The 18,852-nt window shown below is 41.1% G+C and overlaps 1 protein-coding gene across 4 annotated transcripts in view; it reads left to right on the forward strand.

Annotated features, from left to right (window-relative positions):
- LOC121189373 (helicase ARIP4-like) overlaps positions 1-18,852 on the forward strand; it is a 76,603-nt gene that overhangs the window by 37,025 nt on the left and 20,726 nt on the right. Inside the window, exon 1 of one of the 4 annotated variants that reach the window (XM_041049460.1) lies at positions 1,610-1,698. The exons of 2 other annotated variants lie outside the window; for them this stretch is intronic. In XM_041049460.1, the coding sequence (XP_040905394.1) occupies positions 1,695-1,698 (4 nt within the window). In that variant the 5' untranslated portion in view covers positions 1,610-1,694. Of the gene's footprint in view, positions 1-1,609; positions 1,699-3,498; positions 3,806-18,852 lie in introns of those variants that run through there. One more of the 4 variants, XM_041049452.1, reaches the window with a different exon arrangement.

The following is an 18,852-nucleotide window of genomic DNA, read 5'->3' on the forward strand; positions in this document are numbered from 1 at the left end:
ATTTTTCTCTCTTTCTTTATTTGTGATTCTCATTGACTTCATCATTCCATCCTTAGATTACTGTTTCATTTATCCTCTTTTATTAAGCTTTTTCTTTTCCATCCTTCCTTTCTTGTTCTCACATGCTTATCGCGTATCTTTTCTCAGCGTTCTACTCAACTTTCATGTATTTCTATCTTCCCTCTGTCTTCAATTCTCTTTCCCTTCATTTTTTTTAAATCTTCTGCTTTTTCTCATCTCAGTTAACTCCAAGGTTTTCATTGATCTTGGGAATATACTCAATAAGTCTCCATGATTTGTCCCCTCATCCTCGCCATTGATGGTTTTTGCATCTAGGTGTTGCTGAAATTTACTGTCTGCAGCGATCGTAGTGTTTATGACGTGTTTATTGGTGTTTACGATGTGTCATACCATCCTGTGAAGCCAAATGAGAATTTTCCAACGTGTGCTCTGACTCTCTGGTCAGAGCACACGACTTTATTCATCTCCGCCCTCGTTTTCCTCTATTTCTATGCCCCTCTCCCTGTTTTTTTCTGTTCATTTTCTTGATTTTTTTCCATCTTTTCTTCAGCTGTATTTTTCCTTCCTCTGTTTCCTCTGCCAGTTTTGATTGCTTCGTTCCCTTATGAATAATCAAAGAGAGGCCCAATTAGTTATTGGATGATAACTAATTATCCCATGATACCATTTTAGTTAGTCAGATCTGTAATTATAAAGTTATTATTGCATATTTGCAATAAGGACATATCAGTTTGTAAACCATTTAGTTTTTTTTAAAGTTGATTTTAACTGATTTGACTTTGGTGAGAATTTCAGCAACTATTTACAGAAACTAAGCCAAACTTGCCAAATGTGCAGGTGTGGACAAAATGATAGCAGCGTATAGCAATTATCGTTTTGGTCACAAAATTGGAAAAAAGAAAAAAAGATAATTTTGGCTTCTGTCTAAATCTTTCTCTTTCTGTCATTTTCTCATTTCCTCCTCCTCATTCCTTTGTAGTTTTGTTGTAATTATCTTACATTTCAAATTGTCAGTATTGAAGGATTTGATTTTCATCAGGATTTTCACAAGACTTCAGTCAATTGACCACAAATCAACAAGATTATAACCTCAGTAAACAATCAGGATGATCATTTTACATCCCCGCACTCCTCCTCTTTCTCTTCTCTTTTCCCCTTTTCCTCTTTCTGTCTCTTTGTCTGTCCATCTTCCTGGTTGAACCCCATTACCCCTGTTACCTAAGGCAGCCTCTCTGTAGTGGGCGTGGCTTGCTGACATCATCACACGCTTCTGTGTCAGTTGGCCGGGGGAGGGGAGAAGGAGAGAGAGAGAGGGAGGGAGGAGGAGTATGTAGACAGGAAAAGCAGCAAGTAAGGAGGGGGGGTTTCCTACACCCGGCAGGCCAGGGCAGCTTTCAGCGCCTCATTGTTTTGTAATTGTCCCAATGGCCTTCTGTCCTCACTGGAGCGCCGGTAACGCTGTGAGACGAGGCTAGAGCTAGATGTTGAGAGCCACACACACACACACATTCTCACACATGCACACAGTTTGACACGCTGGGTTCAGACAGGACAGCGAGGAAGTGTGTTAGCAGTATGAAGGACGAACACACATCAACTGGAGTAAGTTTCTCAGAGTGAAAGTGTAAGAAGGAGGCATGGAGTAGGAGACAAAAAACTTTGAACCACATGACATGGGTGAGTAGCAGGAATTTCTTTTGACTGACTAGATCAGTTTGTGGCAGTTTTTCTCTTCCCACACGTTTGTTCTGATCTCTCCGTTTGTCCTGATATCTCAGCCACTGCATGTCTTTTTTATCAGAGTATGTATACAGTCAAAAGTTGGGTGGGGGTGATGGGGGGTGGGGAATCAACCTTACTGACCTATATGTTGTGCTGTGTCAAAGTGTTTGACCGGGCCACTCAGGAAGATCAGAGCTCAGAGGTTTCATAAGCCGTATTATGAAATAGATGGCAGGAGTCGTTGCCAAAAAAAAGTATCCCTATCTCAATTCAAATGGACTTTAATGTTGATTTATCTGGTTTAAACTCTTCTTTTGTGACTATAAATCATCCACCTTTCAAGCACAAACTTGCTTTGCTGTTCTTAGAAGTCTGAGTTAGGTTTTTATCTTTTTCCTTCCATTGAAGATCAGTTTTTGAGAATTCTAGTTGCCTCCAGACTTGGGGTAATGAGACATTTCATCAAGGGTGAAGTGTTTCCTGAAAATGTTCATAATAGTGTTCCCTCAGGTCTGTGAAAAAAAAAAACTGTATCAAATTAGAATAATTAACCACAGAAATCAGACAAATTTGCCTCTGGACACATTTTACTGCCCATAAAATACAACACTGATATATTTTTGGTATGTAGGTTTTTTACTAGCTAGATGTAAGGATGTGTGGAAGATTTGTACATTTTGTGAGTGTAGTCTGGTGTTAAAGTAACTCCTGATGCAACAGTGGTGTGGTAGTTTTTTTTTTCTAAATAAGGTTTCAATTACTGGATTGTTGATATTGTAGTTTTCTGAGTTGTACATGTTGCTGGAATATGGATAGAGGTTGTTCTGTCCTAAGTGTCATATCGTTAAATGATAAAAGGAGAAAGAACTGTTCTGGGCAGAAATCTGAGCAGAGTCTTGGTTTTTTCGAGCTCGTTGTTTGGCACTGTAGATCCAAGACAAAGTTTAGTGCAAATGACCTTTAAAATACAGCTTTTGCTTAGTAACATCATGGTCTTGTAACAGGGTCTCTAGATGTAAGGATTACCTTTTACTTTCCAACATGCAGAGGGATTTTTTGTGGATCATGGATCATGTGACTTTTTTGGAGTCGGTTTGTAGGTGTTTCGGAAACCTTGACACAGATTTTTGCAGCCACATTCCTCCTCTGTGCCCTTTATCCTGCTACACACACACACATACACACACACATGCACACACACACAGCCAGTATTAGTGTCTACATTTGCATGTTTCTCCTTGTGTGTGTGTTCTTTCTCTTTGCAAAGCCCCTAAAACAGTCTTTAAGTGTTTCCCACAGTGCAAGTATGTAACATGTATGGATTTGTATGTTTGTGTGAGGTCCAACCTGGTTTACTGAGGATCAGTCACACATTCACACTTTCAAATGTTGTTGTATTGTGTGTGTTTATTTTTGTGTATTTCAGTGTCCTCTTTTTTTTCAGGCTTTCAGGTTTTCACTTTCTGTATTGTTGTTGAAGCGCTTGAAGCCGAACATCTTATCAAAATTACTTCTTATTTTTTTTACTGACCAACAAACTCATAAACAGACAGCATGAATGTGTGGGCGGCTGCTTCCGTACATGCTCCGTGTGTTATGGAGGAGTGTTTTTTTTTCTTTTTTTGTAATGGGGGTTGGGGAGTGAGCGACGATCAACCATACGAGTCCCCCCTCAGGGGGGCCCCAGCTCCAGCATGAAGGGTTATGTAAGTTTTTCAGCTGCCAGCCCTCCTGCCTGCCGCTGCCTCACATTCACATTGTTATTGACTCCAGAGGAGCACACAGAGCGGTTGTCCAATAGTCAGTGAGTCAGTCAGTCACTGAGGCAGTAGATTAAAGACCGACCGAGTGTAAAACAAGGCTAGAAGGAGCTAAAATACACTTCTTGTTTACTTCTTTTTAAAGTTTTTTTTTCCCCAAAAGAGGAGGCAGTTTAGAGAGTTTGACAGGGAGTTAAAGACCAACAGAAAAGAGAGGAAAGGACGAAGGAAAGCAGAGGAGACCAGCTCTTCTCTTTGCTCGATAACCATGTTGCTCCTGGACGAATCAGAGTCATTCGCAGGTACGTGACATCATCACCCTGACCCTTGTGGCAGGGTTAGCGAAGGGCTGAATCCGAAACCTCGAGGAAAGTGGGCAGAGAAGTTTGTGAGAGACGGGGAGGGAAAATCTGGACATAGCAAACAGAGGAAACAGAAGGGGTTTGCACAAAGGTTAGAGACGGGGCGATGCTTTTGAGAACAGGAAGAAATGCTGCACAGATATTCAGGAGTTTATCTGATGAGATAATGAACAGTGCTCCTCGGCTGCAGAGGTGCTTCCCAGCTGCATGACTGAAGCCCAGTAAGGAGAAAAATCGTGGGGGGAAGACAACTTAAGCACACCTGACGAGCAGAAATGGTTTTTGCAATCACCTCAGAAGTGTCCAGAATGTGCAGCAGTAGTTGATTGACGCTAGTTAAGTTACTTAACGTTGTTGTGTAACACTGGATCCATAGCTACTTAAGCATGCACTGTCTATCTCTCCTCTTTTCTCTCTGTTTTCTCCCTCTGCAGCTCTATCTTTTCATGTTTCCAGTCTCTTCTTGTACTCTCCTCCATTTCTCCTCCCTCTGTTCAGTTCATCCCATTTTTTCCCTCTTCAGTCAGACCTGCCTCCATCTCTCAGCCGGTCTCTCCCACGCGTGCCCGGCTGCCTCTCTCGTGTTGTCATCTGAGGCCCGTCCTCCCATTGGTTGTTTCTACGGTTACCTAAACCAATGCCATTGCGTGATTGGCGGATCCTGGTAGGATTGGGCCATGCTGGAAGTGTGAGCATGTGGAGGCAGGAAAACATATGGTTCAGCAGACCAGTGGGTTAGGGGGGTAAACGCGTGAGGCAGCAGGCAGGGACAGAGCGCCGCCGCCACTGCCGTCTGCAGTTTGTCTGGATGAATAAAAGTAAAACATGGCAAGATTTTTTTTCTTTTTCAAAGGGTGTTTTCAAAGGACACACAGGAAGTGATACAAATTCAAACAGTGTCTTCTTCTCCTATCCAGTCTTCCAGTTTTAGGCTTAGGTGACTGACTTTGTCAGTATTGATCACCTTGTCTGTCTGTTTAGGATTATTGTCCTTTTACATTGTCCTAAATGTCCTCCACTGTTCAAACAGTATGGATTTGAAGCTGTGAGACATTTAAACCTCACCACTGTTATTTTAAATCCAATGTCAGCACAAAATAATGAAAGGTGTGTTACCGTCCTAACTTTTTACGTTCTTCACTATGTATCTGCTTGTGTCTGACATTAGAAAAAGAGGTCGTGTTAGTGTGAATGTGCTTGTTAACCCAAAGGTTACATGATAATTAAATGAAACCAACAGCTGCTGAATATTTGAATGCGCTGACGCCAAACAAAAAATGTGTCTGTAAAGATCATGAGGTTGTTATTCAGGACCTCTGATGTGATCAGTCAAGGATTTAGACTTTAAATACCATAAAAAAACCTGACATCTTTTGTTTTGGCTTTGCTCAGGGTTCATCAGTGCTCCGCTGCCTCTCACTGCATTGGCTTTTGTTTTTAAAGAGCATTCACAGGGATCCTTTATAGAGAAATAACTAATGTCTACACGCTCGTAAAGCTTGGGAGTTCTCCGGCACGCTGTGAAAAGAGACGCTTGTCCTCCCCTGCGAACGTGGCGTGTCGAATAGTGATAAAGGCTAAAAGAACACGCTGTTCTCCCGCATACTCATTGTGGAGGTTGTGTATGGTTTCACTCACACTGTGTCCAGAAATACACACACACGCACACACACACACCTGCGAGTACAATCTGTCAGTGATGATCCGTTTACTGTGAAAACAAAAAAAAACCCTAACATTTTATCATCAGCTATGGTACAAAACAACAGGAAGGAGCTTGTTTTACCGATTCTTTTTCTGTGCACTGCACCGCACACTCTGTTCAGTTTTAATTGGCCTCAGCACGCCGGGCAGGAACAACCTGTCCTGTTCAGATCAGCGCCGGGGTCCAGGCCAGAAGCCGGGAGCACGTGTAGTCTGGCTGCTTTCATAATGCCACAGCATGGAGGATGTAGGCTTCGCCGGACCGGCCACATGGCTCTCATTCGCGATGTCGTCGTTTTTTTTTTTAAAACATCAGGTTTCTTGATCTCTCTGCTCTTCCTCCTGTCACATCTTATAGCCGCTTTCTTTGTTCTCCATTGATGTAAATTTCCTCTTCTTGGTTCTCTTTGTTGAGTTTTTTTCATCTCACAGCTGCACAGAGCCATTCACTTTGTCCCCCTCCCTTCCCCTCCCCGCTCTGCCTCTTTTTCTTCTCTTTCTATTTGTCCCTCACTCCTCGCACTTTTTGGGTCTTATAGATTATAGACTTTATTCCCCTGAAGTGCAGCTTTCATCCTTAACGCTGTTGTTTTTCTTTTTTTTATAACCCACATAAGTATACTCCTGCTGTGTCTGTCTTACTTTCTCACTCTCCCTCCCTCTTCCTCTCTCTCATTAAATGGCTGCAGCGCTGTATAGTGTTACAGAGTCTTGTGATCAGAGAATCATGAGGACAGTCAAGCCACAAAAAGTCACATTATTTCACATCACAACCAAATACTACATGATGACAATCATACGCAGAGAAGGGAGTTATGGGTCGTCATAGCCTTGCAGAGGAGCCAACGCACACACTTCCCAAATCTCAAACAATGATTTGTGTAGATCTGTCAGAAAGCAGGTCCGAAACGGAGAAGTGAAAAAACTTTACACCCTAATATGATACAAATATTTAACAAAAAAAAGCAAAAGCAAAAAAAAAAGCCATAGTAACATTTCCATACAGCCCATAGGACATGTTCCAGCCTTCAGGCTACGTCAAATTTAAACAGTATGAACATATTATGTACATGTTTAAACTCACCATTATGAGTTTATTACTAAGACAAAGTAGCAGGGTGTGGCAGCTACATTACCTGTCCAAAAGAAGTGCTGCAACCTCTGCACCATGTTTGACTCTTTTTATTTTTTTTACTGTATTTGTTTCCAGTCTTTTCAGGCTTGTGAACCAATATTTACCCTTGTGCTGGAGAGATCCCTGTTTCTTCCCTGTCTCAGAGAGGTGATGCTGCTTCTTGTGTTTTTGTCCAGTGCAGGAGACTGTGTTAAAGCCCCTGCTTGACTTAAGTTGAGTCAGGCTAACAGCGGCTAACATTGTGTATTATCCACTATACATATTACGCTGCTAACTGTAGTATATTTGTTTTGGTGTGAACAGACGCTGTTTGCGTGGTGACACAGAAAAGTAGGTGGAGGTGAAAACTACAAATCACTTTGTTAATATGAATCTGTCCCTTAAGTTAAAATATTTGTCACTGACAATGTTGTCGAAGCACCAGGTGTAACTGCAGTGCACGTGCTAGTCTTAACACAGCACTTTATCACCACTAACTAAAAGAGTTAATGGGCTATGTTTCAGTTTTACATTACACTTATTTGAGGTCAGAAAACAATCAGGGCAGCAACAAGCAGTGAATGCGATGATTCACCAAACAGACCCAGACACAGTAACATGCTGGTACCAGTAACCATTAGTGGTTTGGTTTTGTGTAAGTGAGATTTCTCAGAGGTTGTTCAGAGTCTGAAAGTACACACAGTGTTCTGAATGCTGCCAACATAGGTTTATGTAACAGGCTGTAGTATGACCAGTACAGTGATGATGTGTGGCAGCATTCAGATGCATGTGTGTTTGTGCCCGCTCTCCTCTTCTCTTGTTCCTCCTCCTCCTCCTCCTCCTCCTCTTCCTCTTCCTCCTCCTCTTCCTCCCCCTCAGCAGCAGTGACACACTGGCCTACAAACAGCCTGATCTACCTCACCTCACCCCTCCACTGCTCTCTCCCTCTGTCCCTCTCTCTCTCAATCACACAGTCATTGTCTCTCTACCTTCTTTGTCCTCCTATCTCTTCATTCATTTGTCGTGTTTATCTCTCACCACCTCACACACACACACACACACACACACACACACACGCAAAGCCAGCAGGAGGGTTTCATAACTCACCTGCCTCGCTCTAATAAAGCAGCCTTAATAACTCATTCAGGGCAGTCCGTTATATAAGAGAGGTGTGTGTGTCAGTTTGTGTGAGTGTGTGTATGTGTGTGTGTGTGCTGTTTTGTCATGTTTAAAGTAATTTTTTTGTCTTTCTCAAGGCAAGTTATGTAACCCAGTTAAATCTTGGTCTGTGCTTGGAAGGAGACCACGACTGCTTTTCCACAAGAATTTTTTCTTCGGTTTTGTGTGTTTTTTTTTCTTTTGTCTCCGTCTGATCGTTGTGATATTTTCCCTCAGTTCACTCTTGCAGACGTTATGAACAACTGACTGAGAGAATGAGTTAAAACACAAAGTGTCATCAGCAGTCTGTAGATAATGTGCAATTATTTGAAAATAGTAATCAACATCTTTGCCATTCTTTTTTCCAATTTGGTCTGATTTACAATGACAGACAGATTGATCAGACATTTTTTGATTTTCATTACATCTAAAATTTTCAAAGGGACAGCTTTAAAATGGTAAGCCACAGAGAAGTTTTGACCTCACCCTATTCTCATGTGTGTTGTTTGTCTGGTTTTAGTGAAATTTGGTGGAGAACAGCTATTTGAATTGGCTTTTTGCTTATTCCAGCATCTGAAAGGTGAGAATTTGTTGCTTTTTATATGTTTCATACCAATGTGAGCTGAATATTTTGGGGTTTTGGACCCACTGTTAGACAAAAAAAGTAAGTTAAGATATCACCTGAGTTTGATGAGCATTTTGCAACTCTTGAAAGTCTATACAACACATTAACCATTAAAAAACACTGATCGGTAATGTTTCCAATTTGTTTGGAATAAGGTAGGCAACTCACAAACACATACTGTGTACAACAGAAGCGTTTTTTTGTTTTTGTTTTGTTTTTTGACAAAGACCAACAGAAGGTTTAGAACATCAGACATCCAGGAAATCAAAGAAGGATCATGTGTTAACAGTCAGAAACAAATGAATATTTATTGAGAACTTCTGCATGGTGTTTTGGTGTTTGTCTTCCAGTTTATATCCTCATCAACCCGGGCAGTCTGTCCACCTCCATCAATCTGTCTGTCTGGTCCGTCCACCTCATCCCCGTCTTTTTTCCTGTTGCTGCAGTTTGGAAAGAGGAACAGTGTGAGCTCTGCTAAACAGCAGGAGTGTGGCAGAAAGTCTTGACATTAACACCACACAGGTCGTCACACACTCATGCATACACAGGGCAGACACGTTCATCACGCCACATGTGCCACTGTGTGTGTGTGTTTTTGAGAGAGAGTGTGTGTCTTAAAGTCTAGATGTTCTTTAAACGTCACTGTGTTCGTCTGGGTCTGGCTGCTCTTGCAAGTGTGTTCTGTGTTACTGTGACACGGTACATCTTTGTGTGTATGTGTGTGTGTGAGAGTGAGCGTACAGGACGTGAGGTTCTTGTGAGCATGCTGGTTGTATAACAGCCAGAGGCAGCGGTTACATAAGCGTCCCCTCTCGTCCGACCAGCCTCAGCGTCGGTGGCCTGTCTGTCTGTTAGAAAGCAACTTTCTGTCTGAGTGAGACTGAGACTCTGTGTGTGTGTGTGTGTGTGTGTATGTATGTATGTGTGTGTGTGTGTGTGAGCGTGTGCGTGTATAATCTAATGGGACTCTTATTAAAGCAGGTCGTCCTCTTGTGCACTGCAGCCTCTTGAGGCAGTGGAAATGAAACCGAGAACAGAGAAGTTTTGTGTGTTGCATGTCGACCTGCACTCTTAACACAACCCCACTGACCTTGTTCACATTGATCTGTGACCTGTCTCTTTTCTTGTCATGGGGACATTATGCCCCCTCCCCTCTGACATTTTCACACAAACACCTTGTGGAATCAGGCGCTGCTGGTTGCTCAGATAAAATCAGACTTCCCATTTTGTGACGTCTGTGTTTTTTTCCCTCACATTTTAGTTTGCTGAGAAATTTTACCTTCAAGTCCTGAATCCCAACATAGTGCGTGTTTGTCGTTTTAGCTCATTTGTTGTCGTTTGTCGTTTTGTTGGATTTGTCACAAACTTAAAAATAGATTTCCAAGTGATCAGGTGGATAGTTTGGCCACAAGTCAAGGTTATATCACATTTCATGAAGCGACTGACCAAGCATTACATGAATGTTGTTTTTATCACTCTCTCTTTTCTAGATCCATGGTATATTTTTACAGGGAGATACAGGAATCAGTTTAGCTTATAGTAAAAGGGTGTTGGGTGTTGCTGGGAGTGCCTTGTAGTTCAGTTTTTTTTGTCATTTGAAATGAATAGAAACCTTGAGTTCTTTTCAAATGAACAAAATCTCACTTTTACCCTCAGTTCTTATGTTTTACTCAGATTCATCAGTATCATCTACAGACGTTTCACTTCCTACAACTCATTGCCTCTTTTTTGATTTTCATCTTGTTTGTTTGCATATATTGTGATTAGCGCAGCGTGTTAGAAATTGAATAAATTTTCTGTGAAATTTGGTGGAAAACAAAGCCAGAGGCCAGGAAATAATTGAGTATTTTTTGGTGTGGAATGATGAATTATTTATCACTCGAGCCGTGTCTAAACATTATAAAATTAAAAATTGTCAACTAGTTTTTTCAATAACTACTTAACTGAATGACAGGATCCTGCGATTGTCTATCATTAGGTGTGTTTTGATATACATTAAACTACAGACACATATTGAATATTGATATACATTTTCTACAGCTCTTAAGAAGTTCTTACACAAAATCCTGAATATCTCACTCCATTAATCCCTTATGTCTGATTTCCTAAACATACCCTTTGTAGTATGATTCAATAAACTGGCAAAAACTTAATCGACAGTTGCTGAAGACACATAAGTTGTCATATGAAATCAGCCTATCAAAGTGCCAGTTATCACTTTGTCAGACAGATGTAATTGCACCTTGTAATGGCAGCAGCAAGCCAAATGTCTCCTGAACAACTTCTCGCACTGCGAGGTGTTATTTTGTGTTTTATAACCATACATCAGCGGGAGGGGATTATGTAACGAGGAGGGACTCGACGACGCAGTGAGCGTGCTCCAACATGTACCTGTATAAGGGGAGAGGAGAAAGGTGTGAGGTGGGAGAGGAATAAAAATGAGGGGAAATAACATATTGTGGTAGGAGGAGAGGAGTGAGAAGAGGGGTGGAACTTAGGAGAGGAGTTGGCAGATGAGTAGAGAGGAGAGGTGGAAAGGAATAATTCAAAGTAGAGGAGGAAAGAGTTAAAATTCTGAAACGTATGGCCAGGTAATTGAGCTGGAGGTACATGAAAGTGGTAGACAAGTAGAGTCAGAGACAGATGAGGAAAGAAGTGAAGGAGGGAACAGAACAAGTTAGAGATGAGTGAGATGAAGAGGAAGGAGGATGAGATAGAAAGATAAGAGGTGAGAGGTCACACTGGATCATAAGAAACTGGAAATCTCCACCATCTGGTTAGCCCACTACAGAGGCTTATCATTTTTACTGATTTGCACAGGGGGACAAAAAAAACAGGCAGTCTTCCTGAGATGAGCACAACTCTGAAAATGCAATTTTCACACTAATTTTCCCCAGATTTCTGTCATTTACTTTTTACATGATTTAAACTCATTTTTATTTGCTTTTTGTTCAAAAAATCTGGCTTTAAAAACATTTCAAAATAAGTATTCATTGTTTTTATTTTGAAAAATCAAAACTGAAAATATTACAGCTGTACCCACAGCACGAAAACTTGTTCTGCCACCCTTTCAATTCAGACATGGTTTTCATGCACACAGTATCAGTGTGCGTATGCTAATGATGTAAGAGGGGGTTTATAGCGTCGTTGATCTCTAATTTCAAATCTCACATTCGGGCCTCACTCCTGTTTTGCAACAAAAGCTGCCCTCTCCCTGGCATTTCAAAAGTCAGACGTTACACAATTCCCATTTAAGTTTTCCAAAACATGTTGAATAACTACCAGAGAAGAGATGCATTTATGGTTCCTAGAAAAAAGTCCACAAAATTGATTCATTTTTCTGCCCAGAAATGTCCAGCTGAGAGTCTCAGGGTGTTTTGTTGTTTTTTTGTTTTTTTTTTTGATAAAAATGAATCATTTCGGTGTGATGTGTTACACTGAATTCTGTATCTGTCCGTTTCCTGTCTACTTCGTGGAATCCCCATCTGTGTTTTATAACCAGACAGTTTGTCCTTTGTGTGTGTGTGTGTGTGTGTGTGTGTGTGTGTGTGTGTGTGTGTGTGTGTGAGACGTGGAGGATTCTCCATCACGTTGTAGTAAATATCTGCGTCATCTGTAATCTGCTTACGTAGACAGCAGGCAGAGAGCGGGAGGGCGTGACACAGACAGTCTACTTCAGTCATTTTAATTATGCATTTGGTTTTATTTTTTTTCTAGTGTGTGGGTCAGTGATTCACAGGGAAGAGGAGCAGGGGCAGGAAGCAGAGACAGTTTAGACTTTAAGAAATGGGTTTGTTTGTGGAGGAAGCCGGACAGGAAAGCACACACGCGCACGCACACGCACACGCACACACACACACACACACACACACACACACAGGAAAAGAGGTTGATACTGATGCTGAGATAGCATACACACAGTTCAAATCCCTGAAAACAGTGGATCCTTAGTTCAGTAGTTTGGTATGCCTCATTACCACTGTGTTTTTGTATGTGTGGGTTTGTCAGTATGGATAAGTGGCAAAACAGATCCTGTATATAGGTCAAGTGCTCAGGATCTCATATTTCCTGTGCGAGTGTGTCCCAGCTTGGCCTTGGCTGTCTGAGTTCATGATTAATGCATGCAGTTAAATCTCAAGCAAGTATTAGATTTTGTTTAAAAATGTAAAAAAAAAAAAAAAAAACTTTCCTTGAACTTGATTTTTTTAAACACCAGCCTTTGTCTAGTTGCCAGCCGTGACCCAGAAATAGATTTCTGACATTTTGATGTTGAGATTTCACATGACAGCCCCTATTTTGTGTTTCATTGTGAAACAAAATCCACTGGAGGTTGTCTTTGGTTTCAAAAAGACAAAAACAACCCTTAAAGTGATATTGCACCCAAAATCTTTCTCAAACAACCCTGTGGACTAAAGTCTTTGAGACCATAGCTATAGTCTGCTTTGATCTATGATAGTTGCAATGGACCCCATTAGAGTGAGTATTCACAGCAAGTAAAAAATACATTAAACTAATCAAACCACTCTTGAAGCGATCATTTTGTTCCCAATACTCTATATTTGCATATTTCCTCTTACTGTCGTTACCTGATTAGCCCCCACACAGACAGTTATTTCCTCTGTAAAGAGAACATGTTATTTTTACACTTTTTTACACTGTGACCTTGTGTTAAACCTCTACATGTTGGGTGTTTTTCACCCTAGATACATGAGAGACCAAAAACTTTGATATTTTTGGTGCTGTGGCACTTTTTAATATATGTGCTGTAGATAAACATTCAGTGAAATATCTTCAAAAGTTCAAAAGTCACATCTTAATTCATTAATCATTCTGATAAATGGGCTAAAACTGCTGCATTTTAGGTGTTTTAAGAGACCAGATTGCGGACCAGAGGTCACTGTCAGTTCTGTCACAGTCTGTAGTAATTATTAACGGAGCAGCTCAGGAAAATGTTATTGGACGACTTCAGAGATTACTTGTGTTTTGAACTCCAGGGCAGACATTTACCCATCAGTTCCAGAGAAGATTTTGTTAAACTATGAAAAGCAACCACTGATAGCTTACAAGAGAAACATTTTCTATGCAGTCTGAAGCTCTTTTCATCAATGTTGGGTGCAAACTTCATGTCACCAACTTTCAGAGCCAAGTAAAACAGCCCCTGCAGCGCTGAATGTATTCAAAGTGGGTTTAAAGGGTTTTCATACCTAAGAGTCACTAACATTTGTCAGGCAGCCGAGGAGTTGATGGCAAAACACACTGTGAAGTTTTCATAAATGTTATATTGTTGCTTCTATGCACTGTATCCCTTCATTTTGTCAACACAGTTTCACGGTTCTTACAGTAGTTTTGTGTTTTTAATCCTCCCTGTCATCTCTCTTTCTCTTTATCCTTCATATCTTTCTAACACCGACACAGTGGACACAATGCTATCTATTCGTAACACACACACACACACACACATACACACAGAGGCCCGTTGCATGGTTGCAGTGTTGTGTTCATCAGCACAGTCTGAGGAGTTATATAAACACTTAACATATACGTAGTTGTGGTTACATAACCTTGTGGTTTCAGAAGACATTTCCCATCTGCAACTCACCCCCCTCTTCTGAGACACACACACACACACACACACACACACACACACACACACACACACACACACACACACACACACTCAGATACACTCTAACCATGATTTTGTTGGATGGTTTCACATTCTTTGGAGCCACATCTCTCTCATGTGCATTAGGTTGTGTTGTTCATGTGAGGAGCTGCAGGTCCCACGGGGAGTATGTAACAGAACAAATTAATGGCTTAGAAAATTAGCTGTGGGTGCTGTTTACTCTGTGACTTACTGACTGCTGATGATTCAGCATTTCGTCAGGACACTTGGTTGCATTCTCAGTTTCTCTCCTCTCTGTGTATCAGCGGCGATGGAGGCCGAAGCCACACCTGTATTCATACTTCATCTCGGCTTGTTTTTGCCTACGTATTGTCACGATCATTCGGTGTGTGCCTGCATCTCCTCACTCTCGGCACAATATTTGAGTTTGATATGGTCGCCTAGCAACAATCGCCTCTCCGACGCCAATTTTCACCTAAAAATGACGCCTGCCCTGGACTTGTACACAAGGAAGGGTTTTCTTAATGGGGCAGGCAGGCGTCAGAAGCTGAATGTTGACAGTACTTTAAATCAACATGCAGTTGGAATTGTTCTGCCAACCCATTAGTTTCAGCCGAAGTTAAAACCTAGAGATGATAGAAACTAGAGTTACAAAGCGTTTGGATAAATCAGAAAAATCATTAGAATCACAATTAAAGTGAAACAGTCGGTAGAGTATGAATCACTCCTCCTCTGTGGGTTTCAAAGGTGACTATAAAAAGTTTGTTTTGTGCTTGCAGTTTTGGTCGTCTTGGTTTCGTGTCATTCACAATCAACTCCAAATCTGACAAGTTTTCTCAGCGGGAAGAAAATGTCACAACATGAAGAGACACAAAGAAAATGTTAAAGCAGGGTTTTAAGCCAAGTCTGCAGAGGGTTCACTGTCTCATCTGAATTCATTTTGTCTTCTTTGACCTGGCAATTTTTCCATCCGTAACACAGGAAAAAATGCTCTGACCAAAAAAAAACTTGAAGAGGCTCTAGGTGCAAAAAGAAACTCCAATTGGTAACAAAGTGTGAGAGATGTGAAATAAAAGTAATGGGATCAGCACAAAATACAAACCAGGTAACTAGAAAGTTCTGCATTGTTTTAGCAGTTAGAGCACCGTGTACCTTGGCTACTTGCACCTGATGTGCGGTATATTTAGATTCCCTTTTTAATATATGTGATTATAGCATCTTTCAAGTTATCCTGATGACATTTGTTTTGGTGGTGATGAGGGACAGGTGTGGAGTATTTGATGCAATTGTGATCCATGTGGCATTACGTAATGTGTATGTATTTAACATAATATAGCCAGTGACTCCCTTTTATCCGAGCACTGCCTCTCTTGTGTGTTAGTATCATTTGCACAGCGTTTGCACATTTGCAGTGCGTCTGTATGAGGCACTTCGTCCTGACAGCTTCTATACTTCTCCATGAAACACAAAGTCACAGCTGCTCTGTTATGAATGTGCTGATTTCTGTTCATGCTCAAATCCCAGCTCCGCCTTCATCTTGACATCTCCTCTAATTTGTGTTTAATCCTCTGAGCACCTGGGAAGGCAACGCATTAATATAATAGTGACAGGATGAGCAGATACGGAGGTATAAAACGGGTAGACGGATAAATGGTACACATGTATCCGGGAGGTTATGAAAGTTGTTTTTCTGCATGATTTCTCTTGAAGGTCCTTTAACCGTAGTGTTTCATTCTCTGGAACAGAAACAAGTGATTGGCTGAATGCCAGCTTGTGTTCAAAGTGACAAATGTTACATAAGCCTGTGAAACTGACGCCAGAGTGTCTACACATTGATATAAAAATATAAACTCAAGAGGTAAAAGACATTTCTTTAATTCCATCCTTATCAGTTTATGAGACGGTTGTAATTGTATATGTATGTTTTCATTATCAGTTATTTTTCTTTCAATTAGCTAGTCTTTTTATGTCAGTGAAATAGTAAAGGACTGCCTCTACAGTTCCCCAGGCTGATGTCGTCCAGTTGCACCTACTTTGTTATATTTTTTCCTTTTCACTTCATTCTTTATATATAGTTTGTTGAACATGCGGCTTATGTTAAAGTACAAAAATATGTCTTGATCTTTGACATTGCTTTACACAAGAAACTGCAGAAAGGGGGAGAGAATTTTCAGTTAAATCAACACCAGTGATTTAACTGATCTTTTAGCGCTAATATACGCGGGGTGTATATGATCCAGCTCATAGACAGATACACAAAACATAAGCCAAACAATATGGTCAGCCTGATGCTGACACTGAGTGTGTCTCCTCATCCAGCTGCCCTCTCACAGCCAAAGGGAGGGCTTCATCTTTTCTAAAGCAGACAAATTTCTGTGATAAAACCATTAAAGTGCTTGTTAAATGTTTGGACCCTGTCAGTAACTGTGGCTAATCTGCTAATGGCCTCCTCCACTGCATCCCACTCTCATTTTCCCATTAATCTTTACTGGAAACAGAAGTCCTGAGCAGAATAATTAGCTAGTTTTTTTCCTGAGCGAGTATCTTTATTATTTATTATTTATCACATTATTATTATTAGGTAATAAAACACCAAAAATGATCAAGACATGACGTGACTCTCTTTTACTCTGTTTTACAACAAACAAGATTATATGTGTGCAGGGACACCAGATGTGGGCACAAGGTGTGTTCAACAACTAATACAATCAGTTGTTAGAGCCTTTATGTTATTTTCACTCTGCCAGTAGCTCTCTCTCACTCTCTTTCGCTGTGGTGAATAATTCCTGGACTTTTTGTCCTCTTGACCTGAGTGGAGGAAATGGTCCTGCTTCCCAGAACCTACGTGTTTGTGTGTCTCCACTATGTTTTTTTAATAAGTGTGCGTGTCTGTGCGTGTCCACCCCCTCTCACTCTGAAGTGCACCTCTCTCTTTCTCTTTGAATGATGACCTCGCTTTCATCTCTCTCCTCGCTCCTCTTTCCCTTCCTGTCTGCCCCCTCAGTGTCTCTTTTGAGTCCTTACCATGTGTGTGTGTGTGTGTGTTTCTGTGTGTGTGTGTGTGTGTGTGTGTGTGTGTGTGTGTGTGTGTGTGTGTGTGTGTGTGTGTGTGTGTGTGTGTGTGTGTGTGGTGATGCTGAGGCTGTGTGAATTTCAGGAATTGTTATATAACTGTTCCGTAAGGTAGATTTGGAGGGAGGCAAACAAACAAAAACATGGGGAAGATGCAGTGACTGAGTGAACGTTTAATTCAAATCTGTGACACCTTTGTATAAAAGAGCCTCTTGTTTTGCTGCTCTTATCTCTCACTGACAGGCCACAAGAAACACTGAGGTTGTGTCCAGTGCCATGTAAGCGTTTCCATTTGCTGCTCAAGGTGCACAAAGTCTGGTAGCTCACGCCTGAAAAACAGAAAAACAAAAAACAAACAAACGTGGTGCACAGAAAGCTGTGTTTTATGTTTCCTGTTTTTTTTATTGAAATAGATGGAAGTAGAGCTAGGTAGTTAGCATGAGAATAAAAGCTAAGGACTAAATCAACATCAAAGTGCTGGCCACACTTCACAGATGACAAGACCTCGGGGCCTGTTTTTAGTTTTCATTACTTATCATCTGGAAGTCATTTCACATCTTGAGCTTTTAAGCAGAAAGTTTACATTACAAGCTGTGGAGAGATTTGGGCCTACTCTGGCACCTGTAGCCTGAAGAGGAAGGAAATGATGCTCACCTTAAGGCACTGTTTGTGCAGAATACAACATATTTTTTTTGCCAGTTTATTTAGTAGATGTTTAGATGTTTTACTGGATTAGTGAAGACTTTGACCTCCTGGTGTCACTACAGTAAAAGTCGCCAGGACAGCCTCTGGGCACCATGGATATATCTGAGAGTATGAGTGTTTAAATATTTTCTGCTATGCTTGTGATTTAATTGACTTCAGTGTGTTTACTCATTTCTCTTCTTGGGCAGGAACTAATTTGATATCACAATTATTGCAAATGAATTGTTTTCTAATGCATAACATACCATACCACACACACACACATACACTATCTACATTAAGATGAGCTGGTGTCATTACCAACCAGAGCAAGACGTTTGTCATCACGTTGATGGACTGACAGGGCGTTTTTATGTAAGCTGTTTTTTTAACTGGTGGTAAGCTCATCACCAGTCTCCATGCTCCATTATGTCAAAGATTTGTGTCTCTCTGTGTGTGTGTATACACACATATGCACATTCTCTGAATCTCAGGTTTGACAGGAGTCATGCAGTTAACATGTCTTACATTTGTGTGTGTGTGTGTGTGTGTGTGTGTGTGTGTGTGTGTGTGTGTGTGTGCGTGTGTGTGTGTGTGTGTGTGCAAGCATGTGACTTGAAACTGAAAATTGTGTGTGTTGGCAGCTTAGTCTTGTTTGTCCAGTCATCCCAGGCAGATTCTTGGCTGGACCAACCTACACATTTGTGTGCGTGCGTGCGTGCGTGCATGCGTGCGTGCGTGCGTGCGTGTGTGCGTTTGTGTGTGTTTGTGTGTGTGTGTGCGTGTCTGTGTGTGTCTGTGTGTGTGTGTGTGTTGGTTATTTATGTCTTGATTTATACTCTTATGTGAACATTTGTCCTCTGGAATGTGTGTGTCAGTGTTTGTGTCCTGTCTTGTGTTTCGTAAGTCGTCCATATTTATGATCCAGCTCTTACATAAGCCTCAGATCTGGTTCAGTGTGTCTCTGGCAGAACAACTGAGAGAGAGAGAGTTAGAGAGAGAGC

The sequence above is a fragment of the Toxotes jaculatrix genome, chromosome 2, assembly GCF_017976425.1.
Source record: "Toxotes jaculatrix isolate fToxJac2 chromosome 2, fToxJac2.pri, whole genome shotgun sequence".
Taxonomy (NCBI): domain Eukaryota; kingdom Metazoa; phylum Chordata; class Actinopteri; family Toxotidae; genus Toxotes; species Toxotes jaculatrix.